Source organism: Trichophyton verrucosum (assembly GCF_000151505.1).
Source record: "Trichophyton verrucosum HKI 0517 chromosome Unknown contig00656_1.f1.exp, whole genome shotgun sequence".
NCBI classification, from domain to species: Eukaryota; Fungi; Ascomycota; class Eurotiomycetes; order Onygenales; family Arthrodermataceae; genus Trichophyton; species Trichophyton verrucosum.
Window position 1 is genome coordinate 14000 of NW_003315297.1, and position 27724 is coordinate 41723.

The following is a 27724-nucleotide window of genomic DNA, read 5'->3' on the forward strand; positions in this document are numbered from 1 at the left end:
CTGCAAAAGCGTTGATTTCAGGTCTTTCACTCTCTCCTTCGGCCCCAGGAATCAGACTCCATCTACGTCTCTTCTCTCCTCTCCCGTCCCGTCTTCTTCCAATTACCTCGCCATGTCCTTCCGAGCCACTCCACGGGCCGTCGCAGGCACCGTCCGCTCCGCTACATGCTCGAATTTTGCTGCACGAAGCAATCAGGCCTCACCAATTGCTTGCCTCAATGCCCGTGTGCCCGTCAGCAGCCAGCTTGCATCTCCTTCCAAGCAGCAGATCCGCTCTGCCTCCTCGGAACATGCCATTGCCAACCCTCACCTCGCTGGAATCGAGAAGCGCTGGGAAGCCATGCCTCCTCAAGAACAGGCTGAATTGTGGATGAAGTTGAGAGACCGAATGAAGGTTGACTGGAAGGAGATGACCCTACAAGAGAAGCGAGCTGGTAGGTGATATTTCCATTGCCATTGAAGGCTAATGAATCATCCTGGCGTCGGTGTTTTGTGGGATGGATATCGATACCTGAAACTGGCATCATCTTTATCACTCCTACCCCCCTTATCAGATGGTTTATTTATACCATTGAAATGCGCCAAAGGAATAAATTACTGTATTTCATTGTTAATGATCGTATACTGACTTGTTGCTTCCTGTTCGAACAGCTTACTGGATCGCCTTCGGTCCCCATGGCCCCCGTGCTGAGACCCCCAAGGGCGAGGGTGTGAAGATCTTTGTCCAGCTAATGAAGTACGTCGTTATCTCTGCTGGTATTTTCTACGCCACCCGTCTCTTCGCCGGCAGCCCTCCAAAGACCATGACCAAGGAATGGCAAGAAGCCACCAACGAATATGCCCTGGTACGTCAATATATTTATCTATATCTATATATATATATATATCCTATCAATGGCCTGTGAACACACACTAACATATTATACACCACAACAGAAAGAGAAGCTCGACCCCATCACTGGTATCAGCAGCGAAGGATACTCTGGAAAGGGTTTCGTACAGAGTGCACCAGCTGGCAAATAGATTCGATAACATAATATGAAGTTCCGCAAGGGGAAAAGAAAAGAGAGTGCCTTCTACAAGGTAAAGATGAAGACTTCTCTTCCATTTTTTTCGTCAGTGTGCCCCGAGTTTTTTTATATCCTCGGACCTCGCCTTCCAGATCTACTCAACTTGTGCAATATCAGAGAAAAACAATTAAAACTGTATTAATGGAATCGAACAACTGTATAGTCTCTTTTTTTTTCCCCTCTTTTCCCTTCATATCTTTTCCCCCTTTCCCTCCTTTCTTGTTCTCGGTCTGTCGGAAGGGAGAAGTGCATTGTCCGGTCTCCTAGCATATATCGATGCTGCACACTGTCAGAAGATGGAGGGCCTGGACTCTCTCCGCCCTTCTTCTCCTGGTGATATTTACCCTTCCATCAAGCCGTGCATCCTCTCTGTTTCCTTTGTTACCCCATCGTCTGTCTGTACTTCATGTGTTTATATATAAAGCAAGTGTTATCCTTTCATTATCTCAACCGTCTTGTGGCTCTCACCCTTGAGTCCGATTCCATCGCTGTATCATTACCATTTCAACGAATATTAACATCGGGTTCTAGACACCGATACGTACCTGTTCTACTTTGACTAGAAACCTCGCGTAGAATTTGCATGTACTCGCGGGGGGATGGCAAAGGGGCGATATAAATAGTAATCGTACGATTCTCCTGAAACTAACCTAAGTAGCCAGTCAGTTATCTGGTGTCAACGACATCCGCCCTTCGCCTAGATCCTCTACTAATAGGTAACTAGCCGACTATCCCAGAAACAAAGCTCCGTGGACGCTGGACAGCTTTTTACAAGCGATCCTGCGCTGTATGGTTAGATATTCCTTTAGTTCTATTTATTAACTGTAGGAGCTGGCCCGGACCTGCATAACAACAACGCCAGCTAAAAAGAAACCGCTCATGGATAGATAATTCCACCGGGCATCCAATCATCAATTCCAGCTTAGCCTATGATAAATGCTGGTGGTATGCAGAGAGTTCAGGGTGGTTGGAGCTAAACTAGCTATATAGCGCTCGCTGCCCACGCCGCTTTGCATATGGACTGGGCTATCAGACAGCAAAACAAGATTTCCTGCTTAGCAATGACGTTCTGGGGATCAGGGCAGGGCAAGGGGGGCCAAGGGGGGAAGAGGGTGTAACCAGCGTGCCGCCTCCCCGGCAGACTGCTCTCTCGCTCTTTCTGACGCCAACTACTCAGCTACTGTAGCTATCTCCATGCAGAGGGACGAGAGAAAAGCAAAGACAGTAGTAAACTAGTCCATGGACCGCAGTTCGCCTTAACAGCAGGAAGTTGAACTCTTGCTTGCCACTCGAGAGCAAGCCGGCCAGCTGGTTAGTGAGTTGACTAGCCAGTTGCCAACTGGTTATCTCGTCTCTGGCCGTCGTACGCACCCTTGGGAGGAGCTATTTATTGTCCCTCTTTGTTGGCCCGGCTGGCTCTGCTGGTGAACTACCTTAGTTCTCTCTTCATCTCCTCTCCTCCGAGCTGTTCCTGAACGCGCTTCTCCCCAGTAACTAAACTGCATCAGCACTGACTTGCCTCGAGTTGCCTTCGTTAGGATGAAATCAGAGAGATACACACAGTATACTTCCCAGCCGCAAACCATGGCAGCAAAAGTTCCAGATGGCACAGGTCAGTTTGCGAGAACATACTTTTCGCTCTGTTTTGATCAACGCGGTACCAACTTAAATCATCTTGCTTAGGAGTCGTTGATTTGGATCCGTGGCTCGAGCCGTTCAAGGACGCTCTGAGAAGTAGATACAAGCGGGCAACCGACTGGATCCGCAAGATTGACGAGACAGAGGGCGGGCTGGACAAGTTCAGCAAGGTCTGTTTCGCGCATTTTTCTTCTTCTCTGTGTTTATTTATTTATTTATTGGAGATATTGTTTTCTTCAGTCTGTGTTGAATAGATGCTAAGTCATGCACAGGGCTACGAGAAGTTTGGTTTCAATGTTGCGAGTAACGGCGACATCACCTACAGAGAGTGGGCTCCAAACGCGACCACGGCCCATCTCATTGGTGATTTCAGTATGTTAACCGCAAACTTGTTCTTCTTAGATGCCATGTTTTATACAATTAAACTGACATGTTTGAAGATAAATGGGATCCAACTGCTACACCATTGAAGAAGAATGACTTCGGAGTGTGGGAAGGCATCCTCCCTGCAAAGAACGGAGAGCTTGCCATACCGCACAACAGCAAGGTCAAAGTAAGGATAAATGATCCCCTATGACATGCCCGGTGCTCAAGGTTAGAGAAGCCAGTCCTAATATAGAAGCATCAGATTACCATGACCACACCATCGGGGGAGCGACTTGACAGAATACCAGCTTGGACCAAAAGAGTAACTCAGGATCTCAGTGTCTCTCCAGTGTATGACAACGTATTCTGGCATCCACCCAAGGAGGAGCAGTACCAGTTCAAACACGCTGCCCCTCCAAAGCCAAAGTCGCTTCGTATCTACGAGGCACATGTGGGAATATCATCGCCCAAGACAGAGGTTGCAACATATAAGAATTTCACTGAGGTCATGCTTCCTCGTATCAAATACCTAGGATACAATGCTATCCAGCTTATGGCCATCATGGAGCATGCATACTATGCAAGCTTCGGATACCAGGTCAACAACTTCTTTGCAGCAAGTAGTCGCTATGGCATTCCAGAAGACCTGAAGGAGTTGATAGACACAGCTCACAGCATGGGTATCGTGGTTCTCCTTGACGTGGTGCACAGCCATGCATCCAAGAACGTGCTGGATGGGCTTAACATGTTTGATGGAACGGACCATCTCTATTTCCATTCAGGTGGGAAGGGTAACCATGACCTATGGGATAGTCGTCTCTTCAACTATGGAAACCATGAGGTGCTCAGATTCCTTCTCAGTAACCTGAGATTCTGGATGGAAGAATATCGTTTTGACGGCTTCCGTTTCGATGGGGTCACAAGCATGCTGTACATTCATCATGGAATCGGAACGTAAGTTTCTTTACCTTTTTTTTTTTTTTTTTTTTTTTTTTTTTTTCCCCTTATGGAGTGCATGGTATATGCTGATATGGATAGTGGATTTTCCGGTGGATATCATGAGTACTTTGGTTCGTCTGTTGACGATGAAGGTGTTGCATATCTGGCTCTGGCAAACGAAATGCTGCATAAACTATACCCCAACTGCATCACAGTTGCAGAAGATGTTTCTGGAATGCCTGCATTGTGTTTACCTTTGGTCCTAGGGGGCGTAGGATTCGACTATCGTCTAGCCATGGCTGTCCCTGACATGTACATCAAGCTGCTCAAGGAGAAGAAGGATGAAGAGTGGGACATGGCAAACATAGCATTCACCCTCACCAACCGCAGACATGGCGAGAAAGCGATTGCATATGCCGAGAGCCATGATCAAGCGTATGTATCCCAAGACGTTTTGCCACCGCGCTCCTGCAGGAGAAGTGCTAATAATGATGGATAGGCTTGTCGGTGACAAGACGCTGATGATGTGGCTTTGCGACAATGAGATGTACACAAACATGTCTGTGTTGACGGAACTCACTCCCCTCATTGAGCGTGGCATGAGTCTACATAAGATGATCCGCCTGGTCACACACGGACTTGGAGGAGAAGGCTACCTCAACTTCGAGGGCAATGAGTTCGGTCACCCCGAATGGCTCGATTTCCCCCGTCAAGGCAATAATAACAGCTTCTGGTATGCCAGAAGGCAGCTGAATCTCACTGAGGATCATCTCCTCCGATACAAGTTCTTGAACGAGTTCGACAGAAAAATGCAGCTGACCGAGGAGATATACGGGTGGCTCCAGTCACCGCAGGCCTACATCAGCCTCAAGAATGAACAGGACAAGGTCTTGGTATTTGAACGCGCCGGATTGCTCTGGGTGTTCAACTTCCATCCAACCAACAGTTTTACAGCCTACCGTGTCGGAGTAGAGCAGGCAGGAACGTACCGGATTGTCATTGACACTGACGACAGCGATTTTGGAGGATTCGACCGCAACGCCAAAGGAACAAGGTTCTTCACCACAGATCTGGAGTGGAATGGGCGCAAAAACTATACAGAATTGTATCTGCCCACGAGAACGGCCCTGGTGAGTTCCAAGTTCAGCCCTTTTGATCCAGGATGAAACGGCCCCAAATATTGACTGTGATAGGTCCTCGCTCTCGAAGACACCCTGTAGCGGGTGTAGCCCAGCCAACGTATTTTCTTTCTTATTGCACCGACCTCTCGTATTATTCTATAAAAACCTCCTCAGTTTACTAGCTCATCGTCAAGAAAAGGCTTAATATCACATCGAAGTACTCCGTAGTCAAAAAAAAAACAACTGAGCATGCCTCTCACCATCCATCTCCTGGCCCTGTTTGATATCGCAGTCCTGGCCACTAACTATGCCTTGGCGCGAGGTGGAACCGGCAACAGACGGAGCGTGTAATTTTTCCACCACACAAAAAGGACAGACTTGGCTGCACGGAAGGCCTTTTACGAGGCTGTCTGCGTAATACGTAAAATTACGCGCTGGGTGCTGGGTGGCGGTACTGCGGAAAAGGCGCTGCTCTTGGGCGTATCCGGAAGTACCCTGGCGGTATCTATCCCTGTAATTACGTACTGTGACCACTAGCCGTATCTGAAAACAGCGACCACACCCGAGCAGCTTTCTCGCTCTTCTTCCCTTTTGCTTCCAACCTCACCTCTTCAACTCTCTCCATCCACCCTCCACTCTTCACGCATCTCACCATGTTCAAGAGGTAAGATACTAGCTCAATGCCCTCGATAGACCATCCTCACCGGTCAGACAGCCCTTGCTGACGCTTTTCTCCCCGCCGCAGCGGCATTTCCCGGACCCTCGGAAGGTCTGCATTTGCACGACCTTCCTCCTCTGTCCTCTCTTCCGTCCGCCCAACCTTCAAGAACAATGCTCTCCAAGCTCTCACAGCCCGATATGCCAGTACGGACGCTGCCAACATTGGCAAGATCCATCAGGTCATCGGTGCCGTCGTCGACGGTACGTTTTTGCCCCGTAAACACGGTCGAGAAGAAATTTCACCATCTCGGCCGGACACCAATTGGCATCAATTGAGCATCAAATCTCGAGCTCAATGCCATTGGCGATGGACCTAGCTCGTTTTCGATGATGGAACTGATGAATTCGTGTAGTGAAATTCGATACCGAGACCCTTCCCTCCATTCTCAACGGTTTGGTGACTGACAACGGCGGCCAGAAGCTGGTCCTCGAGGTCGCTGTAAGTATCTTCTCGCATCGGCGGCCATCTCAATTATGGCATTGTTGGCCGCTAACTGGACGCTTTAGCAACATTTGGGTGAGAGAGTCGTGCGAACAATTGCTATGGACGGTACGTGTCGATATTTCTCTCAAAGGCTTGGCATCAAACCCGATCTGGGAGCCGAGCTGGAACTAAGACGTTCAATGCTAACACGCCTCTGCACTACAGGTACCGAAGGTCTCGTTCGTGGTGCCAAGGTCACTGACACCGGCCTTCCCATCCAAATTCCTGTCGGCCCTGGTACCCTCGGACGTATTATGAACGTCACTGGTGACCCAATTGACGAGCGAGGCCCAATCAAGGGTGTCAAGATGGCCCCCATCCACGCTGAAGCCCCCGAGTTCGTTGAGCAGTCCACCTCTGCTGAGGTTCTCGTCACTGGTATCAAGGTCGTCGATCTTCTTGCCCCATATGCCCGTGGTGGTAAGATTGGTCTCTTCGGTGGTGCCGGTGTCGGTAAGACTGTCTTCATCCAGGAGTTGATTGTAAGTCATTTGAAACCCTGCCCCAAGAAACAACATTAGGCGAAAATTGGACAATTCGACAATTTCGTCGTTGGTGAAAAAATAATTTCGAGTATTAATTGTTTGTATAGAACAACATTGCCAAGGCTCACGGTGGTTACTCTGTTTTCACTGGTGTCGGAGAGCGTACCCGTGAAGGAAACGATCTCTACCATGAAATGCAGGAGACCCGTGTCATTCAGCTTGATGGCGAGTCCAAGGTCGCCCTGGTCTTCGGTCAGATGAACGAGCCCCCAGGTGCCCGTGCCCGTGTTGCTCTTACTGGTTTGACCATTGCTGAGTACTTCCGTGATGAGGAGGGTCAAGACGGTGAGTCTCTTATGGCTAATAGAACTTTAAGAAATCCACGTTCTAACAAAGTATATTCTAGTGCTTCTCTTCATCGACAACATTTTCCGTTTCACTCAGGCTGGTTCCGAAGTGTCTGCCCTGCTTGGTCGTATCCCATCTGCCGTCGGTTACCAACCCACTCTTGCCGTCGACATGGGTGGTATGCAGGAACGTATTACCACCACCAAGAAGGGATCCATTACCTCCGTCCAGGCCGTCTACGTCCCTGCTGACGATTTGACTGATCCTGCTCCTGCCACCACCTTCGCCCATTTGGACGCCACCACTGTCTTGTCCCGTGGTATTTCTGAGTTGGGTATTTACCCAGCTGTCGACCCTCTTGACTCCAAATCCCGTATGCTTGACCCCCGTATCGTCGGTGAGGACCACTACAACACCGCCACCCGTGTCCAGCAGATGTTGCAGGAGTACAAGTCCCTCCAGGATATCATTGCTATTCTGGGTATGGACGAATTGTCGGAAGCTGACAAGCTCACCGTCGAGCGTGCCCGTAAAATGCAACGTTTCCTTTCCCAGCCCTTCACCGTTGCCCAGGTCTTCACTGGTATCGAGGGTGCCCTTGTCGACTTGAAGGACACCATCCGAAGCTTCAAGGCCATCATCAACGGTGATTGTGATGATCTCCCAGAAGGTACGTTTTCCCGTTTCTCTCCCCTTTATTTCCCCTTCCTGGTAATTGAACAAATGCTAACTCCCGTGCAGCCGCCTTCTACATGGTTGGGGACATTGAGTCTGCCCGCGCCAAGGGAGAGAAGATCCTGGCTGAGCTTGAAAAACAATAGATGTGTGAAGATATGTAGATTAAAGAAACCAACTCACCTTGTATCCCAAGCCTTGATTCCTGTTCATTTTAATTTAGTCCTCCCAGGAAACCTCTTTTTTCATTTGTCGAAAGAAATGTATTTTTTTTTTGTAAGTTGAGAGTATATGGACGGGGCATCACTTGATATTTCCATGATCGAAAGCTGTTTTATAGATATCATGAAAGGTCAGAACGTCCTTTTGCTTCCATGTCAATTGTTAACTGTCGCTGCTCATACATGGCCGTTCGTAAGTCAGCTCTCGACTTTGATATTAATCCGCCCCAGGGATAAAGACTTAAAGATAATAAAAAGGCTTCCTTAGGTCGCGCTCCCTGTCGCCACTCCGCCCAACTATTTAGTTACCCGGAGCAGGCGGATATCGCCTCATCGACGGCAACCTCACTAGAGAGGAACTAATAATCTCCCACTCTTCACCTTCGAGAGAGATTCTAGCTGGTCTCCCTTGCAGCAGCTAGTTAGTCAACTAGCGCTGGCGCCTGTCTCAGAAACACTGGTACGATTGATCGTCGAAGCCTTCATCGCAATCTCAACCAAGCCAGCTGGCTTCTCGTCCAGACACATGAGCTGAGAGTATCGCAGCAGACAACACAGAGCTAGCAGCAATCCAGCTGAGCCACCAAGACAGAATTAAATGGCACTGCTACGAAGAAATACGACCCTTTTGCCAGATCAAGAGGTCAACTCGACAATAGGCTCAACTGGCCAGGCTACCTCGGAACTTCGCTCCAGTTCCTTGTGGAACCATCATCCGGGCTGTGCTTCACATGTTTTGATGTCAGCGCAGTTGATGCCGAAATTGAGCAAAAAGAATACGAGCCCGTGAGCTCCCGGCCAAAGCAAGTCGGGCGCTGACAGGCTAACTTAGCTTCGGCTGGAGCCCGGATAGGAGTCAAGATGATGGATATGGAGGAGCTGACTATCGTCCGCGCTGGTTACCCCATCTGGAGATGCATATACTTAGCTCCTCTACTACTCCAGGATTGCAAGCCCCGTCACCATGGGGGGCTTCGCCCCAAGAGAAAACTACAGAAATATCTATGGATTACGGAGTAATAGGGGTTCAAATAAAGCTGCTGCCTGGCAGCACTGCTCAACAGGGCGTCTCCTGGTGCGCCCGATGGGGAAATGAAGTCGTATCCTCCCCCCAAGGCTTATACTTTGCCCTCCCAGATTGAGTCAAGGATTGCGCTTGATTGCAGGCGAATTGAATTAGGGTTGAACTATAACGATATGTCGGCCAAATCGACAAGCAGCCTGGAGCCGGGTGGGCCGTGGCCGTGAGAAAGAGACTTTTTTGTCTTTTCGGGAGCGACATCAACTCCAGTTCCCAGGCTGCCTGGCTGTGGGGGAAGGTTGTATAGTTTTTTTCTATATAAGTTTACCTTCCCCGGGTTGGCATATACCGCAGAACTCTTCTTTTCCTGGTGTATACTGAGTCGAAATACGTGGAAGGTGGCTTGTCTTGGTTTTGTTTACCGAAGGAATTGCGATCTATACCTACGCACGACCACATCAGCATACTATGAGAAGTACAGCATACCTAACGGCTTTATTGTCGTTCCTCGGGGCAACACATGCGGCCCCAGAGGGACCTCGATGTCGATGCACACCTGACCAGTCTTGCTGGCCATCCCCAGGCCTCTGGCAGACGCTCAACAAGACCCTATCAGGAAATTTAATCGCAGTAAAGCCCGTGGGAACCGTTTGCCACGATCCAACATACAATGGAGGCCTTTGTGACAGTGTGAAGAGTATGCAGACGGACTCTTCCTGGCGATCCGCACAGCCAGGCGCGGTACAGAGTATCAACTGGGAGACATGGCCGGAGAAGAACGAGTCATGCTATATCGACGGGCCTCGACAAGTTCCCTGTGGTCAGGGTAGGATACCATTATACTCTGCTGTCGTTCAGTCCCCATTGGATATCCAGAAGACAGTACGGTTCGCCAGCAAATATAACCTTCGGCTGGTAATTAAGAATACGGGACATGACTTTCTCGGGCGCTCGACTGGGCCACAATCGTTACAGATATTGACTCATAATATGAAAAGCATCAACTTCACCGACAACTTCGTGCCAGAGGGGAAACCGGATGGTAGAGGCATAGGACAAGCAGTTACAATCGGTGCTGGTGTTCAACTGAATGAGCTGTACGAGGCTGCAGGCAAGAGAGGACTGACGCAGGTTATTGGTCTGTCAACTACAGTTGGAGCAGCTGGTGGGTATATCCAGGGTGGTGGCCATTCACCTCTGGGCCCATGGAAGGGTATGTCCACCGATCATGTACTGGAGTACAAAGTGGTAACTGCAGGTGTAAGTATAAATCACGGCCATTTCCACCCATTCTGTATTGCATTTATTCCACACAAGTATCTGACAACCTATTCAGGCAAAATTCGTGACTGCAAATGAATATCAAAATTCAGACCTGTTTTGGGCTCTAAGAGGTGGTGGAGGAGGAACGTTTGGCGTCGTCACCAGTGTTACTCTCCGGACCTTCAAGGACCCTCCTACCATCGTGTCACAGGTGAACGTCACCATGGATGGAAAGGCAAACGAGTCATACTGGGCTGCAGTCGAGAAATTCCAAGCATACTTGCCCACCCTTAGCGATGGTGGCTGTTCAGGCTATTATTACATGCTTCCCAATGTTACCCTCGGCCCACAAAGCGCAGCTGTTATTATTGCCGCATTTTACTATGCAAACAAGACAGACAAAGCACATGTCGACAACCTCTATAGGCCCCTTTTTGCCAGCCTCTCCTCAATCCCTGGAATCAACGTTGCCAGCGTTAGCGTCCCAGTTTCGTCGTCAACTGAAGCTTTCAGGTCCGCTTTTGATCAGAAACCACCTCGAGACGGCGGCGGAGTAAATATCCTAGGCTCAAGATTATTCTCCAGAAAACTCCTTGAGGCTCCAGGAGGTGCAGCAAATCTCACCGCTGCGCTTTCCAAGCTGGATTTTAAAAATCTGCAACCTGCCATTGGACATCTAGTTGCTGGCGGACAAGTCGCTAAGAGCACACATATTCAAAGTGCGCTCAATCCTTCATGGAGAAAAGCATTGGTTCACCTTGTTATCAGTCGTGACTGGAGTATCGACTCCACATTTGCAGAACAGGAGAAGATTTCAACCAAATTGACTGCGGAAGAAATACCATTGCTCGCTGCTGTGGAGCCTGACATGGGTGCTTATACCAATGAGGCTGATGTGAACGAGCCAAGGTTTCAACAGACCTTCTGGGGCACGAATTATAATACTCTTCTCCGTGTGAAGAACAGATGGGATCCAAGGGGCCTCTTTTTTGTCCGTTCGGGAGTAGGCAGCGAGGCTTGGGATAAACAAGGGTTGTGTCGGGCCTAAAATGAGCCAATTCACACTCATTATTATGATATCCTGAGCATCTATTGGTTTAATTTAATTTTCACGAGAGTTAATACCGGCTTTAGTAATGCGCAAGACATTGAATTCATGGACTTAGCAGTTAAACATGGAGACTTGATGTTATTCTCTGTCGTAACTATGTAGAAAGCACCACTAACGCCTGGACAAATGAAATACCACATGGCCATCAAATTTCCATCGCCGGCGTCACAAGAAAAACAATAACTATTTACGTGCGAGCCAGCAAAAAAAATCATCTCTGGGGGTAGCTTAATCAAGTCTCGAAGCCAAAGCAAAAAGCGCGAAGTCCTAGCAAATTCGTCCGCATACCACATCAAACTTAGTCATAGTCCTCCAATTACTGCGGGCTGTCTTTATAGCTGGCGGTTTTCCCACAGGGTTGGGCTGTTGCCCAGCCGATCACATACTTCATTCTTTGGTCTTGTTCTTTGGGTGGCAACTTATCGGACATGGCTATGGGTTTACCATAGTTCACATGGACGTATTTGCCATCGAAGTATGCCTCAATAATCACATACTGATAGGGACGGACGGATATTAAAAGTACCTAGTTATTGAAATATGTTAGTGAATGGAAGTTGGGGGGTTAGATAAACACATGTGTGACGTACGGGGAAGATCTCATGAGGCTCGTTTTCGTCCTTGCGGGCCTTCAATACTATGAGTCTGACAAGGATCATCAACTCGCTTCGTAAGATGCAATTCTCCGTGCCATCCCTAGTGATCTTATGGAGGGACTTGACCATGAGGTGAGGGAAATCTTTGTATTTGTAAATCATTTTTGTGCACCACTGATAATCGTGGGTTCGAGTTGGAGAGCCAGTAAATTCTATCATCATTGGGTTATCACCATGGCGATTCCTAGAAATGACGATGTTTAGTATCTACAGATATTTTCAAAGGAAGATAGCATTCTCGACTGACTCAAGTATTTCCAGTCCACGCTGGCGAGCCAGTGATTTCTCAGCTAACAGGCCAACTTTCGAAAAAACTTCTTGCAAATCCAGCCAGAGACCGTAAGATGAGTCGGAATTGTTCGGGGGGATTGGACTCTCTTTGGTATGGGGGTCAAGCTGGAATGTTGGAAGATTATATTTCTCCTTTAGCTCCCTCTCGCTCGTCTGTTCAAAGAATCTTGGTTTGACACCCATATTGATTTTGATACCTGGTAAGTTGGTTTCTGGAGTCAGGTAGGGGTTTTTCAAAGCATCCAAGTGGTCGTAAATATTCATGAGATAGTCACTCATTTTGGCTTCAGAAAGAATTCGGTCTGCTTTCTTTCGATCTAAGCCATTTTTCACCGCTGTTTGGAGTATCTGAGCGACCTCTGCACTCGTTCGCTTGGGCCGACCGATGACTCGTGACATGACTGGAAGGGCTGGACTATGGATCTCAGTTTCACAGACGTAAAATAAGTGGTAAGGAAGTAACTATCTCATGGATGATCCGAATTCTGAAGGATAGAAGGAAGAGGGGTGGAGGGTAGAAGAGGGAAGACTGGAGTATATATGCTGAAGGTGCTTTGTCGCAGCGGTTAAGGTAGTTGTTGCGAGCAGCAAATCAACACAAAAGCTAATAATAGTTAACTAGTTAGCTGACTAATTCCCCATTTCACCAACTCACTTAGCGCGCTGCCCGAAGTTTGTTAGCTGTTGGTTGTTGGTTAGTCTCCACTTTTCAGCCCCGGGCGCTTAACCGGCAACGTCGATCCACAAATCAGCAATCTCAGCAGGCATCTCCCGCCATATGTACGCACGTTGTTGATGTGATTCTGATCATGGAACCATGCATATACGGGGAGTTCTATCAGGGAGGAGGAGGGGCCAAACGGACATGGCGAATCAAGAGAACAGCCTTCCATGATTCTGGAGAAGGAGTAAAACTCCTGGGGCTACAGCCCCTGTCATGCGTGGCATGGATGTTCAAAACTTCCCGACGCATAGAGAGATAGAAGCATGGGCACCCATGTTATTTTCCCGCCCATGCACTGATGATATAGGCGTCACTTTCTTAGAAACACAAAAATGACACGGAACGTTTTGGGGGCCAAATTGGCAGTGACAGCGAATCAAAAGGCGTCTGTATATTGCTTTCGCCTGAGGGAGGGGGAAGGGGGGCCAAAACCTCCAGGTGCGTATCTCTGTTTTTACTAATCCTGGTCAATCAACTCCTGTGATGCATATTACGAGTTTTATAGGCTACAAGCTACCTTGGAAAATTTCTCCTGGCGCGTAGAGGCAGAGTAAGCATGGATGGGTACTATTATTAACTACTAGCCGGCGGTTAAGTGAACGAAGTAAGTGAAGGACACCTTGCGCTCTATAAGTATAGATATCTAGTCACTGGAAAGTGAATCGTTTGTTACAAGGTCTCATACATAAAATTCACGATTCCCAATCCCCCTTTCCCTTTCTCCATCTCAGGGCAACATTTATCAGAAGATATCCATCGCTATATAACCACTTCTCAAACGGCCGAGCCAAAAAGGCAAGCCCATCGATTTGCGATAAAGTACCGACATCATTGACGGTTAACCGCAACTCATTCTTGCTGGCACTATGCCCATAACACTCCCCTCGAGCCGAGCAGAATGGCTCAAGCACGTCGATGATCACGGTGTTGTGTTCCAGCCAATCCATAACCTTGATAGCCTGAAATCAGGCTCCAAGATTGGAGAGCACCAATTTCTTGCTCTCCGTGTCCTGTGGAAAAGGTACAAAGCTGGCACATTTAATTACAACAATTGGGATTTGTCGTTGGAAGCCGCAAAGCTGAACCTTGGGGGTATGTCGATTTGGAAAGAATACTATCACACCCTCCAGACAACAGGCCTCGGCGACAAGCCAAAATTTGGCAGGTTTGACATGTTGTGGTCCTTTCAAAAGCAGGTTGCACGGTTGCCTGGGGATTCACAGAACGACTCGGATAAAATTGCGTCTCCTGTTTCTTCACGGACAAGGCAGGCAATGGCTTCAAGGCAAACTCTGGCTTCGAATCTTCCTTCATCAAGTTCAGACCCTTTCAGCACTCCCGGACGTTCTATTGGCCAGCCTCAATCTTACAATTTTCCGTCTCGACTGGATGCATATCCGCTTGCTAGCCGTTCTCGTCCACAAACACCAACCAACAGGGGAATGAACATGTCTGTTTTAGATGATGATGAAGAGGGCAGCCCCATGGTTATAGACGACCTTTCTCCCGCGGCAGCTGGTGAAGGCTATCAATTCCCTCCGGCTGACGACGAACAAACCGTGAATACGGCTCTAATTTTGGCCCTCAATGCAGTTTGCCTCAGCCAACAATCCTTGGTCGACTTTCCATGGACCCTGGAACGGAAGGCTTTCGTCTTCAAAACCCCCACAAGAAAGCTCTACGAAGCTAGAACTGACGGTCACCTCAGATTCCGAACCGATAAAATGGATATTTCCTTGGCTATTCTGGAAGTGAAAGCAGGAGTACGAGACGTAGCGTTACCTCATGCGCAAGAAAGTGCGCAAATGGCTGCTTGGATCAATGCAGAACCTGACATGGTGAAGCAAACCGGTACCAGATATAGGTAGGTCCCCAATAACATTAATGGATAATGACTAGGGAGACTGACAGTATCTTAGACGGTTGATGATATCCCAGGACTGCCATGAGGTCTATATTATCATTGCAGAGTATGACAACGACTATATAGAATACTTAAAAACTGGGAAACACAACGACAGGGTGTTTATGACTATGCATGAATTTGGGCCATTCGAACCAACTTCAGTAAATCATATGAAGTTCTTGGGCTTGTATTTTCAATCGTTCACATTGAACTTACTCAAGAAAGCCCATAAAGGTGATTTATTCCGCTGGTGAGAGGATGGTATTGCAGTATTCCCGTTGGAATTCGCTGTTTCTCTCCACTATTACTGGGCCTTGGTATTTGGCCGAATATTGAAATACATCATCCACTTCTGTTTTTATGCTGGGCCACCAGCTCAGCTCAAGGATAATCACCCTCAATGATAAACATATCCTGTATAAAGTGGCCAGGTTCTTTTGTCCTTTCCCCTTCCTCCCTCCTTCCCTCTCTTTCTTTCTTTCTTCTTCTTCTTTAGTTAAATTCATTATGTTATTCCACAAAACCTCTAGGAACTTCTAGACAACCAGTGTTATTTTTTGGGAGTAGATTCTAACTACACGTAAATACCTCCTATACTCAAAACGCCCCTAGATCTCCATACCAGGGGATGATTCTTCCTAAAAGTAACAAGTAATCATTTTGGATAAATGTGATACCGAAGGCGCAGTTGTTATATACTCCACCGATATTCTTGTCCCGGTTAACTAACTGTCAGAAAACTTCAGCTCTGTCTACCATTAGTGTGGGCTCGCTCCTTTCGATGTAGTGGCAGACTTCGATACTAACTAGTTCCGAAGTGGTAAGGCATGAAGGTAGGGCTTACAATAAGGATTTTATTTTTAGAGGGAATAGTGGTATCTTAGCAATATGCCAGTTATGGCCGATAGTATAAGGAAATAGAATAAGGGTAGAATTGTGCCGCGTCTGGTAGTTTTGTTATCTGATCGAACTTGGCTAACTAAACTTTCGATCACGTGGAGATAAGATGTAGTTAACGGATAAAATGGCGGACGATCGCGGGGAGTCACGTGGTGTTACCCCGGCTCCCAGTCGCTTTGCCCGCTGGGAAGAGCCACTCTCGATGACAACAACGCCAGCAATTCCTGTCCAACGCCGACAGGCTCCAACACATGAGGTTCCTCCATCCATACATTTATATACTCCTACGGCGGGAGATTATGGCATCAACCACGTCTACTGCCCACTCCCGAGCTCGATTCTCCTACCTTGCGCTCCATTCGATTCGTCGGAGCTTCTCAGTTTCGGCATCGAAGTCTACCCAGTTTCACAGATCAGATTTTACAAACCAGCCGTATACAAATAGCTATGAGACAGGGATACCTACGCCGGGACCCTTGGGGTCGACACCTTCGTTCGGTGTTCCTCGAGTCACTCCGAAGGTGCTGAAGCAGCACTTAGACAACTTCGTCGTTGGACAGGATCGTGCCAAGCGCGTGTTGAGTGTGGCAGTTTATAACCATTACCAGAGAGTTCAGGAACTACAAAGGAGGCTAGAAGAACATGAAGAACTCCTTGCTCAGAGGGCACGGAGGGAGTCGATGGAGAGTCATCCAGTAGAAGGTATGAACCTTTCTGCTCAGCCTGAGATTAGTCAACAATTACCGACCCCGTATAAAAGCTAACTGCTACTATTACTATAGATGAATTCCCAGGTCAGCAGCGGACTATACATCTTTCCGCCCAAGGAGATATTATGATGACAATTTACCTTCAGAACAAGACCCCCTTGTTGATTCATCCATTAACATGCTGGAGAAATCCAACATACTCTTACTAGGACCTTCTGGTGTGGGCAAAACATTGATGGCCAAGACACTCGCCCGTGTCCTTTCAGTGCCGTTCAGTATGTCTGACTGTACACCGTTTACCCAGGCGGGGTATATTGGCGAAGATGCCGATGTATGCGTTCACCGCCTCCTTGCAGCGGCGAACTATGATGTGGAACAAGCCGAACGAGGCATTATCTGTCTTGATGAAATTGACAAGATTGCCACTGCAAAGGTTAGTCACGGCAAAGATGTAAGCGGGGAAGGAGTTCAACAGGCATTGTTGAAAATCATTGAGGGTACAACTATTCAGATTCAAGCAAAACCCGAGCGAAACGCCTCGCGCCCTAGCCCTGGAGGTAGTGGCTCCTCGGGTGGGACCTCATATAATTCAACTTCGGGTCCTTCCGGAAAGGCAGAAGTGTACAACATTCGAACAGATAACATACTCTTCATATTTTCTGGAGCATTCGTTGGCCTACAAAAGGTCATCATGGACAGAATATCACGAGGGTCAATTGGCTTCGGACAACCAATTCGAGCCTCGTCGTTTCAAAATGATTCAACGCAAACGAAGAACAACGCACCTATTCCGATACTTCCTGGGTCGCATGAAGAAGCCCTGTATAAGAAGTATCTTCCCTTTTTCACACCAACGCAAACACCAACGGCACCTGATGAAGAGCCTGTATATTTTAACCCTCTCGATCTTGTTACACCAAGTGACCTCCAGGCATATGGCTTTATCCCAGAATTAATTGGTCGTATCCCCATCACCTCTGCGCTATCTCCATTATCCCATTCCCTCCTCCTCCGAATCCTCACCGAACCACGCAATTCGTTAGTAAACCAATATACCACACTTTTTGCCCTTTCTGGAATAGAACTACGCTTCACTACCGCCGCTCTCCATAAAGTTGCGGCTAATGCATTCGCGATGTCCACAGGAGCTCGCGCTTTACGAACAGAGATGGAATCAATTCTGGCTGATGCAATGTTCGAAGCACCGGGATCAAGCGTGAAGTTTGTCCTTGTCACCGAAGCCGTTGCAGCGCGGAAGGAGAAAGCCGTGTATCTCTCTCGTGGTCAGAGCGGGAAATTCCATGCGCTTATTGCTGCAGAGGAGGGTGAGTGGGAGGAGCGGATGAAAAGAGAGAGAGACGCCTCGAAAGAAGGCAGAGTCCGAAACCAACCGCATAGTTTTGAGGAGTGGCGGTCACGCTCAACTGCTGGTTCGGTTGCAGGGGCATCTTAATTTACAGTTAGCGGGAGACTGGCTCTTTTTTTTGGCGTTAGAGTTTGTATATAACAGGAGTATGGGTGTGATTATATCCTTCGAATGATGACAACGAATATTATTATTATTATTCCTTTCCTTTTCCTCCACCTATTCATATTCCTTTTCGAGACTATAGTGCCTCCGAAACCAAAGATGTACGTCCTAGGAGTACAACGGTTGAACCTTAACCAAAGAAAAGGAAAAGTTGTACATGGTTGATATTGTGAACAGAAATTGGTGAGTATGGTATGCCTCGCCATTTGATATTGAATCAGGAAATATATGACGCCTGAATTCGGCCATCATGTATTAGTTTGACCCTCAGCTATCGCAGGTTGAGAAGGACCTTTTTGGTTTCGTGTTGACTCGCTAGTGGCCGCTATGTCAGCCTTCATGTATATTTCATAGAAAGCAGGATAGTTTAGTATCTCAATCTATTGACACATAGTTAGCTTTATCACTGACAGAGAAGCAATAGAGTTTTATCCGTATGAAGACAATAGATTAATTTCATGGGGTACAACTTACATGGCTCCATTTTTCCCATCGTAATTGGGGCATTGAATGTACCAGCACAGGGAAATACCTGAAATTTTCGACATTACTGATGGCCCAGCCTGCGAAATATTCAACAAGATGGTCGGTATTTCGCGCCCCTTGCGTCAAATTCTTAGGTATATCTGGATGCTCATCTTCAGATCTCCAGCCATAATTCGGTATATGAGGGGTAGAAATGACGACGTGAGGCTGACCCTCGTCATCTGTTTCTCCATCTAAGCTCCAGGGGTAGTCTTCGCGACCAGGAACGTAGCATCCGCTGGGATAGTCGGGTATGAGAGCTTCTAGAATGCAAAAAATATGGTATAGACTGCGTAGGAATTGGAGGTTAGTTAATGTTCCCTACACCAAGGGAATGTGGGTAATTTGGTAACTGGTAGCTCACGTCTCATCCGGCCAAGTTGGCCACAGCTGTTGTAGCCAAAGTCGTATATTTGGGCGGAAAAATAATTTAGGGCCACGTTTGGCATTATTATCCCAAAACATATTAGAGACCCATTTTATCACCATCAATGCGCTTTTAGGGTCGTGAAGAATGAAGTCCTCCGTTATAAGAATCACACATCCATTAGGGAACAGCCGAATAATATGGTGCCTTTTATTCACAGATTTAAATGGGCGCGCCAGCGACAAAGAGAATACATTTACTTGGTGGTGAAGAAGTTCCTGAAGTTTAGGCATGCAATTATAGGCATTGAACTTCTGATGACACTATATATAGCATCCTGCTTGTTAGATACATATATCAAGCAGGCGGGGGAAGTTATAGATTTGCTTACAATTATTATGCCTTGCGGTTTTACTTCTGCTTCGGTCACATCTTTGATAAACTTTGTCCAATCCCCTTGGTTCCTGTGGGAATAGGGAGCTATTCTGTTGAAGACTAATAGTTGCTGAATCAAGTCATGTTCCTCCCTTTCTATTGAGGGGAATATAAGATAAAACACCGGTAGTGTCTCTTTGCGATACTTTGAATACTTCGAACGAGTTAAGTATTCGAAAGTGATTCGGTAGTGATTTTGAAAATAAGTCTCAACATCTAAATCCCGGGCCCTCTCGGGTAGGGATTTAGTGGCAAGTTCTCGTGACGAGTGTTGTGCTGGTGATGAAGTCGATTCATTCGGAGGCAGCGGTGTCTTAAGAGTAAGAGTAATAGTGCGAGGTGGTTCCTGCAAAGAAACCAAACTTGGTGTATCGGTAGCGGTGCCGACAGCTATTTCTGAGTATCCTTGGGCAAGTACAACTTCTTCTGGACCTTTCCCTGGTTGTACATCTGACTGTGTTTGATGTGAAGAACTTGGTATTGGACTAGGCAGCGGTATTTTTCTTAACTCGGAGGTATCAGGTAGAGTTATAATGACAAGCCGAAGCATTGGGGATAGATGTGATGGTGATTGCTTATGAAGAAATCTCCACTCATAAGCTTGGGAAGGGTATATAATTATACTGCGACTTGGCCAGACTAGGGAACGCCAGATTGCAGCTGATTGATTGTTAAGTAGATACTCTGTTAAGTAATTTACTTGATTCATCGTATCGTTATAAGGGATAACATGCCCATGATTAACTTTGTTTGGCTCCTGCAAGAATAATAAGTTAGAAATACCTAAAAATATATCCTGTATTAGAGAGTTAGTCACGTACCAGCTGGAGAAACCCCTTGGGGGAGCAAAGTTCCTGAAGATCAATAACAATTTGATCACCTTGCTTTAAAGAAAGCAACCAAGATCTAGCTGAATGAGGGAGACCGGTGATACGTATATCTCCAATAACTTTTTCCTTTGCACTAAATACAAGGTGAACCATAACATCCCCTTTGTTCCATTCACGCCAAATCCTTGTACATAGGGATTTGCCGTCGGCGTTCGTGTTAGAATCCTTGGAAAGCACGGGAGGCGGGTTATTTGGGAGAGAACCGTTGTTATCATCCTCAGCGACGAACAAATCATCTATCGACGATGACATTGAAGTTGCTCCGATACGTTTCCTACCTAAAGAGATCTCTCGAAGTGCAGACCTTCCTGCAGCGGTCAACCACTCGCTTGGAGGCCGAAGATCAAGTTGAGAAATGTCAGGGGGCCTCTCGGTTCGAGACATTTTGTGGTATTTCCGCTGAGTTGATAGGGTTCGAAAGAGTCTGTTGTTTGGGGGTCCTGAGGGCTGCCTGCTCCCTACTGCCGCGGTCATGGAGCCGCCTCTTCGAGCCGTTGCAGGTGCGAAAGTGAATACAGACTTTCTTGAAGGAGCCATGCTGGTGGGAGGATTAGCGGTTGATGACTGCACCGTCTGACCCTCATTCCCGGGCTCTATAACATTGACAGAGGATGTTCTGATCGGTAGCCTAGTTCCAGGTTTTTCAGACACTTTTATGGGGGGAGGCGCCGTAGATGGTACTTTTGGTTTTGAGGAAGGGGGTATCTTTAGCTGCCTTGGAGGCTGAGACGCCTCACGGAGAGCTGCCTTAAAAGTACGTCCCTTGATTGCATCTGAGCTACCAGCTGCGCTACTGGACGACTTTCGAGTAGCCATCAACTCTTGCTTTGGCAGGAGGATCCCAGCCCCTCTTTTCCTCGAGGCAGGAGAAATGCGTGAGCTCGTGGGTTCATCACTGCTGCTGCTTTTGCTGCTACCATCACCATTATCTTCCTCGTGGCTTTCTGGATTGTTGTCCCCGGACTCGCTTCCGCAGGCCAGCCCAAGACGCATCCGCTTGAGCCTACGTTTTCTTTTCCTTCGTAGTTTGGCCTCCTCTATTCCTGCGAGGAGGTTTTCAAAAGCAATAAGGTCAAACTCGGGCGCATCTCCCTTCGTAATTGCCTCTTTCTTCTGGTTCCATTCTCTCAGCGTGGTTTCAGGGTCCCCAAAATTCTCTGCCGGCTCCCAGGAGGACCTATGAATGGGATAGTTTTCCCAGCTGACAAGATATTCGGTCGCGCCGTTGTCCGCGATCCTCTCAGCCAGTACGCCAGTTATATTATACTCTTCTTGCGGCTCACTAGGCACAGTGGATGTGAGCGAGATGGCATCCTCATCATCCTCACCCCTATATAAGGCACACTGAGACGCCATCCGGGGACCATCAGGTTAAAGAAAGAACACAGATATATTGACCAGAAGGCCAATTCAAAATAGCTAAAACAGCCGTAATTTTTCTTTAGCTAGTTTAGCTGTTGTGCAAGGCAGGCAGATGTAGGCCGTAGCTAAGACAGACCGTGTCTGAGAGAACTAGACGCGCTGCTTCTCCTCCCTTCACGAGGTGAAAGTCACTCCGGGGGTATCCACTAGATACGGTCAGTCCCTTGCAGCCAGTGCTGCCCCAGAAAAGCTCCCCTTTGGCCTCTCAGCTCCTCAACTCCGCACCTTAGATGTTTCTTGTCTCATTGTTTTATTCAGGTCTTCGGCAAAGCTTGAAATATATATGTTATTTTATTATTATTATTATTATTATTTCTTTGATAAACTAAGTGAATTTCTACGCTTAACCCCTTTGGGAACAGGCAATGACATAACCAGCCTGGATGACTCAGCTCGCTGACTAATGTTACTTGTACTTCAGTTTTTGTGCGAAGTCACATGTTATGTGAAGTACCAGCGACTTCGTTTGCCCGAGTGCGTTCTGCGTACTCCGGAAAAGCACAACGACCTCCGTCCAAATCCACCAAAAGTCAGGGGAGACATTCCGTTGTAGCTGCATCTCGGTTGCCCACTTTGACGAAAGCCATACTACAAACCAACAGCTTGCTTCCAAGTGAAGGACACTCTGTTTTTACTCTCGCATCCACGGCCTCCCTGATATCTCAGACCCTGCACTTTACTCCAGATCAGAACTCCCTTGCTCAACTACAAGCTGCCCTGTTGCCTGTTCATACCAGCACACTCCTCCAACAGCGCTACTCATGGCTAACGACGAATACGATGTGAGTTATATCCCAAGGTTTACCGCTCAGCTGCTGGAATCTATGATCTAACACATGGTTAAAAATGTAGTTCCTATTTAAGGGTCTGTCGCCTCTCCCCGCACTCCTGTCCGCATGCCACCAAGCAGTCCTAGTTGAAGACAAACCTACCCCCCTCCTCTGTTCCTCTGGCAGTATTATGGGTTTAGCGCGAGATAGCTGACAGTGTTGGTACCTGTATAGTGGTGCTTATCGGAGATTCTGGAGTCGGCAAGTCTAATCTGCTGAGCCGATTCACGCGCAATGAATTCAACCTCGATTCCAAGTCCACCATTGGTGTAGAGTTCGCTACTCGATCTATCCAAGTTGACTCAAAAACCATCAAATCTCAGATCTGGGATACTGCTGGACAGGAACGATATCGCGCCATAACCTCCGCTTACTATCGTGGCGCTGTTGGCGCTCTTCTCGTTTACGATGTCAGCAAGCATCAGACCTACGAGAACGTTACTCGATGGTTGAAGGAGCTACGGGATCACGCCGACTCGAACATTGTCATCATGTTGGTCGGAAACAAGAGCGATCTTAGACATTTGCGGGCTGTGCCCACTGAGGAGGCCAAGCAATTTGCGAGTATGTTGCCGCTTTTTAGGGAGGCAAAATATTTGTATAGTTCCTCAGCTAACTTTGATGGTTTTAGGTGAAAATAACTTATCTTTCATTGAGACTTCTGCCTTGGACGCAAGCAATGTCGAGCTTGCCTTCCAAAATATTCTCACTGGTAAGATCACTCTGTTGGATTTTCGGAATACTTGTGACTGACTAAGATCTCCTGGCAGAAATCTTCCGCATTGTATCAAGTAAGGCCCTTGAAAGTGGCGATTCTTCCGCAAACCAGCTCGGCGACCGCAAAGTCGTGGAAATCACTAAAACCCCAGACTCCGAGAAGAAACAAGGGTGCTGTTGATTAATCGAATCCTATCCTATTTCTACGTGTTTACGTTGGATGTCATTTAATGTGCAAAGCAACTATGAAGGGTACCGGTGGCTGGAGCTTCATATCCTGGTTTTCTTTTTTTTTTTTTTGTGCTGCGTTTACATTTCTGTTATTACACCTTCTCCCTCCCCCCTTTACTTCCAGTCCCTTCTCATCCGGCCTAGGATAAAGATCGGTTTTTCATTCCTTTTCAATCGGATTCTACAACGAACTTGTTTTCTATGATAGGAGATGCCTTACTTTTTTCATATTTCCCTTTTTCCGCCTTCTAATTACTTATCAGATTTCCTTATATCCTCATGGTATTCCGTGGGCTTGACCCTAACCTCCGGCAGATTTCCTTACTACATGTATACTCCTACTGGCCACGCTGATATCAAGACTGCGTTCCTGTACAGCTCGTCACAATCACAAGCCATCCTTACGATCGATCGAAAACTTTAATTCTCAAATCTAGATGAATTCAAGACTAAATGGTATACAGGGAGGCAACGGACGATGTTAGGCAGATATTGTGTTGGGCAAAAAAGCAGTCACCTGTTTCACCTGTGTTCCATATATACATAAACAACATGGTGCTTAATTATCAGCCAAAGGCGGCTCGGGCGGGAAATTGATTAATTTTGAACGAATATTAATGGCTCCTTTTATACCAAATAACAAATAATGGAAGTACATTAGAAGTCTATGTCCCTCATCACTGCAGACTGGGTATAAAAATTGGCGATATCTACCCAGTACTTCGTATGAATTATTGTCCATGAGCAAAAGCCACAAGAGAGAATCAAGAGATTACAATACAGGTGTGACATCTCATAATCGTCGCTGACAGGTGCTTGCTAACGATATAAAAATTGAAAATGAACCATCACATATCAGACTTTGCAATTCCCAGTTCCTGGTCAAAGATGGCGTCTTTGAATGCCTCTATGTCTTCTCCACGCTCATTGAGAACCCACTCAAGAGTCTGACCAAAGGTTTCTCCGTTATTTTCAAACCAGTCTCCAATTGACTTGACGTACCGTTCCACTTGCTCCTTGAGTCGCGTGTTCTCCCTCAACCAGATGACCTGTCCAGGATCTAGTTTCAACATATCCTCTACCACATAATAATGAGGGATTTCATCGCCCCAACCCTCTGCGCCTGGATCATGATAAAGATCCGAGCGAAATTTAGTGGCATATTTGTTTGTGGAAGTTGAGAATTGGCTGGTTCCAGATCGATCATTTTTCGAGGGGTTAAGGAAGAAGGTTTCCTGGTCATGTAGCGGCGGAGTGTGCGAACGATAAGGATCCGCAAAGTAAAAATCGGACGAGCCGTGCGATGGAGGGTAATTCAGGTGAATGTTGAACGAGAGGGACTGAGTGTTTTCAGGGAAACGCTTGTGGAACTTTCGCTGAATAGTGCCGTTACTCGGACAAATATGATTTTGAACCACTTCACGAATGACCAGGCGCGTGTCTTCCATCTCAGCTAGTTCGTCTGTTGACCAATTATGCAACAACTCAGCTCGCTCACGGACCACGGCAGGAACTGCTCGCGACCCGCGTGGGTAGAGAGCGCAGTGAAATGCCCTAGAATACAGCCATAGTCGATAAATCGCGCGACGGAGGGTGTATCGTTCGTGGTCGGTCAATAGTCGTCTATCTTGGAAGTCGACTTTCCATTTCTTGACAGGGTAAATTTCCTCCCATTTTCGAGCCACACGCCCAACTGCAACAATTTGCTGAAGGAGATTAATTGAAAGGGGCGCTTCGCGAATCGCATGCGCGGGCTGGCTGGAGTTCTGAGTCACCAATTGGATAATATCTTTCAATGGACCGTATTCAGCCTCTGCAGCAGAGGCAAGAAGTGGCAGCTTTTGAGAGGACGCAAAAATTTGGTGGAATCGGCGGCAGGTAAGAGCTAAGTTTAGAATGTCGGCAATGGATGTGCAAGATTGAAATATCTGGAGCAACAGCCCCGTCGGGAACAGATATGGTAACATTGTAATAAGAGTAGGGGATATCTCTGGTAGCTTATAGAAGACCTGGTCAGCTTGGTCCCCGGCATTTTGCAAGGCGGTAAAACAACAGTTGTACGAACGCACTTTTTTCAAATTTATATTCTGAATATTCAGCTTCAGTTGTGGTTGAACGTCTAGGCGTAGCACGGTTCTAGAACCTGTTCACTCGTCTAATCGATCGGCGGAAGGAGATGGATGAGTGGTATTAAAGACAGAGAGGATCGAGTGGTAACGAAGCAATATGACACGGACAAATGTTTGATATACTCCCTTTAGAGGGGAAAGATATCAACCAGTCTCTCCGTGCACGGAGCTGCGTAATTCAACAGGCGACCACCCCTCCGTCCCGGGGGGCTATAGAAAGGGTGATCACATCTGCATGATCAGTAACTGATGGTATATTCATTCTGAAGGAGTGTTCAAGCCGCAAAAAGCTGAAATTGGTGGGAATTGCCATGGTGCTATGGGATCGTGGTTGGAAAGGAGAGAGAAGGCGAACGAGCTCGAAGACAAAATCGCGCGTTGCAGATATAGACTTTGATTACATAATAAATGATATACATCAGGCTTGGCAAATTTGATGTTGGGCGAGAGAAGCCTTAAGTGACTAAAGGGTCAATCAATCAAATCAAGAGGTTCATTTACGCCTATTTACACCGGCCAGCTTTTTGGGGAAATAAGGGATATCGCGATAGAATAGAAGAAGCAAATACCATGCCCAAACCTGATCACCACCGATAATAGTAGGGAATCAGAACCAGAAGTAAAAACTTTCTATGCAAACAATACTCTTGAATCAAGCTCATCGACCTTCTTATCCTTTGAGCTTTCAGTGTTCAATCCCAGCTCCGTCTTCTTGACGTTCCTATCAATCTGTCCTGTTCTACTGGCATTGTATCGAGAGGCCTTCTTCATCCGTATTTCGCGCCTGACCTGGTTGGGACTCACATATTCGCGATTCTCGTAGATAACCGGGCCACCAAAGCTTCCCTCCAGTATCACGATTGGCGTAAGGACAAACCGCGGTCCAATTTCGACCAGCGAGATTTCAGGCCCGCCTTTACTGCCACTAGCAGCACTCTTGGACATCTTCTTCTTCTCCCCGGCCGCGGCATTTTGAAGTTCTTCTTCCGCCTTCTTAGTGGCAGTAGCCACGTCCGTCTCTCTAATTTCGTAGACTCGGATCCAGATCTTTCCGTCCACAGCGAAGATGCCAATTACCCTGTCGACGAACGGCTTCATACCTCGAACGCCTCGTTTGGGCACGGCGAACACACTTCGTAGCATTTCTCGGACCAGTCCCCTCCACTCGTTGCCCTTCTGTAGCACAACGTTGTCATCGAATGAAGGGTCAAAAACGACAATGCCCCGTCCTCCCTTGAGACAGTTTCCAGCGAACCCAGTGCCTAGCTCGCCCATTGTGTGCAGATTGGTAACGCTGAATTTGAGCGTGGGGCCATTGGGAGGCCTTGAGAGCCACAGGTATAGATCTTGGCCCTGCTTGCGCGCCTCGAGGAAGAACACAACGTTGCAGGAATGGAGATCGGCCAATGAGTTGAGCAGGAAGTTGTATCCTTGTGACTTTTTGGTGTCGAGTTTGCTTTCTTTGTACGTGTGTGGGAGAAGGGCAGTGAGGTCGGTCACTAGATGACGGTGTCTATGAGGTGAAAGTCAGCTATCATTCAAATAGAGCAATTGCAATTGTTGAGAGTCCTGGAGCTTGGTATCCTTTCTCTTGTAGTGCAAGATGCTAAACATACCGGTACGAAACACCTCTGGAGGTGAGCACGAGAACTCTAGTTTTTGGCATAAAAGCCGGGTTCTTTTGCGATTGTGAGCTCTTCTTGGGTGTCGTTTTAACGCCACCATCTTTTTCATCGTCATCATCCGAGCCGACCTCTGAATCGCCTTCCGATATGTCTTCCTCTTCGTCCTCTTCACTGCTGTCGTCCTCGAAATCGTCCATCACATCCATGTCAACATCCTCGTCCTCCGCATTGACCCTGGGAGTATCCTTCTTTTTTCTTTTCGAAAGCGACTTATAAACTGATGCCATTATTAAATATAGCAAGAAACACAATTAAAGCAAAAGGATGGTAGGAGTAAATTGGGATTATTAGTTTGCGCAAGTTGCGTTAAGCT

The 27724-nt window shown here is 47.3% G+C and overlaps 12 protein-coding genes across 12 annotated transcripts; 7 read left to right on the plus strand and 5 right to left on the minus strand.

Annotated features, from left to right (window-relative positions):
• Positions 1 to 112: 112 nt before the first annotated feature.
• Positions 113 to 1023, plus strand: TRV_05994 (uncharacterized protein; the record flags this gene model as incomplete). The annotated part of the gene is made up of 4 exons (XM_003019902.1): positions 113 to 434; positions 555 to 599; positions 652 to 845; positions 937 to 1023. 4 exons carry the CDS (start codon positions 113 to 115, stop codon positions 1021 to 1023), a joined length of 648 nt encoding a protein of 215 aa, XP_003019948.1.
• A 1586-nt stretch (positions 1024 to 2609) lies between these two features.
• Positions 2610 to 5179, plus strand: TRV_05995 (uncharacterized protein; the record flags this gene model as incomplete). Its single annotated transcript, XM_003019903.1, has 7 exons — positions 2610 to 2682; positions 2754 to 2878; positions 2963 to 3080; positions 3149 to 3261; positions 3328 to 4028; positions 4113 to 4448; positions 4513 to 5179. 7 exons carry the CDS (start codon positions 2610 to 2612, stop codon positions 5177 to 5179), a joined length of 2133 nt encoding a protein of 710 aa, XP_003019949.1.
• A 204-nt stretch (positions 5180 to 5383) lies between these two features.
• TRV_05996 (uncharacterized protein) lies at positions 5384 to 7992 on the plus strand (the record flags this gene model as incomplete). The annotated part of the gene is made up of 8 exons (XM_003019904.1): positions 5384 to 5477; positions 5672 to 5798; positions 5880 to 6055; positions 6208 to 6293; positions 6362 to 6820; positions 6931 to 7168; positions 7230 to 7841; positions 7913 to 7992. The coding sequence occupies 8 exons, from the start codon at positions 5384 to 5386 to the stop codon at positions 7990 to 7992; spliced, it is 1872 nt and encodes a 623-aa protein (XP_003019950.1).
• A 1795-nt stretch (positions 7993 to 9787) lies between these two features.
• TRV_05997 (FAD/FMN-containing isoamyl alcohol oxidase MreA-like, putative) lies at positions 9788 to 11399 on the plus strand (the record flags this gene model as incomplete). Its single annotated transcript, XM_003019905.1, has 2 exons — positions 9788 to 10348; positions 10425 to 11399. The coding sequence occupies 2 exons, from the start codon at positions 9788 to 9790 to the stop codon at positions 11397 to 11399; spliced, it is 1536 nt and encodes a 511-aa protein (XP_003019951.1).
• A 379-nt stretch (positions 11400 to 11778) lies between these two features.
• Positions 11779 to 12808, minus strand: TRV_05998 (uncharacterized protein; the record flags this gene model as incomplete). The annotated part of the gene is made up of 3 exons (XM_003019906.1): positions 11779 to 11958; positions 12053 to 12302; positions 12366 to 12808. The coding sequence occupies 3 exons, from the start codon at positions 12806 to 12808 to the stop codon at positions 11779 to 11781; spliced, it is 873 nt and encodes a 290-aa protein (XP_003019952.1).
• Positions 12809 to 13999: 1191 nt separating this feature from the next.
• On the plus strand, positions 14000 to 15175 carry TRV_05999 (uncharacterized protein; the record flags this gene model as incomplete). The annotated part of the gene is made up of 2 exons (XM_003019907.1): positions 14000 to 14997; positions 15124 to 15175. The coding sequence occupies 2 exons, from the start codon at positions 14000 to 14002 to the stop codon at positions 15173 to 15175; spliced, it is 1050 nt and encodes a 349-aa protein (XP_003019953.1).
• A 103-nt stretch (positions 15176 to 15278) lies between these two features.
• On the minus strand, positions 15279 to 15545 carry TRV_06000 (uncharacterized protein; the record flags this gene model as incomplete). The annotated part of the gene is made up of 1 exon (XM_003019908.1): positions 15279 to 15545. One exon carries the CDS (start codon positions 15543 to 15545, stop codon positions 15279 to 15281), a length of 267 nt encoding a protein of 88 aa, XP_003019954.1.
• Positions 15546 to 16190: 645 nt separating this feature from the next.
• TRV_06001 (uncharacterized protein) lies at positions 16191 to 18102 on the plus strand (the record flags this gene model as incomplete). Its single annotated transcript, XM_003019909.1, has 2 exons — positions 16191 to 16641; positions 16742 to 18102. 2 exons carry the CDS (start codon positions 16191 to 16193, stop codon positions 18100 to 18102), a joined length of 1812 nt encoding a protein of 603 aa, XP_003019955.1.
• A 1226-nt stretch (positions 18103 to 19328) lies between these two features.
• TRV_06002 (uncharacterized protein) lies at positions 19329 to 21753 on the minus strand (the record flags this gene model as incomplete). The annotated part of the gene is made up of 2 exons (XM_003019910.1): positions 19329 to 20303; positions 20329 to 21753. The coding sequence occupies 2 exons, from the start codon at positions 21751 to 21753 to the stop codon at positions 19329 to 19331; spliced, it is 2400 nt and encodes a 799-aa protein (XP_003019956.1).
• Positions 21754 to 22580: 827 nt separating this feature from the next.
• TRV_06003 (uncharacterized protein) lies at positions 22581 to 23547 on the plus strand (the record flags this gene model as incomplete). Its single annotated transcript, XM_003019911.1, has 4 exons — positions 22581 to 22601; positions 22790 to 23213; positions 23254 to 23361; positions 23408 to 23547. The coding sequence occupies 4 exons, from the start codon at positions 22581 to 22583 to the stop codon at positions 23545 to 23547; spliced, it is 693 nt and encodes a 230-aa protein (XP_003019957.1).
• An 898-nt stretch (positions 23548 to 24445) lies between these two features.
• Positions 24446 to 25564, minus strand: TRV_06004 (uncharacterized protein; the record flags this gene model as incomplete). Its single annotated transcript, XM_003019912.1, has 1 exon — positions 24446 to 25564. The coding sequence occupies one exon, from the start codon at positions 25562 to 25564 to the stop codon at positions 24446 to 24448; it is 1119 nt and encodes a 372-aa protein (XP_003019958.1).
• A 792-nt stretch (positions 25565 to 26356) lies between these two features.
• TRV_06005 (uncharacterized protein) lies at positions 26357 to 27638 on the minus strand (the record flags this gene model as incomplete). The annotated part of the gene is made up of 2 exons (XM_003019913.1): positions 26357 to 27239; positions 27343 to 27638. The coding sequence occupies 2 exons, from the start codon at positions 27636 to 27638 to the stop codon at positions 26357 to 26359; spliced, it is 1179 nt and encodes a 392-aa protein (XP_003019959.1).
• Positions 27639 to 27724: the final 86 nt, after the last annotated feature.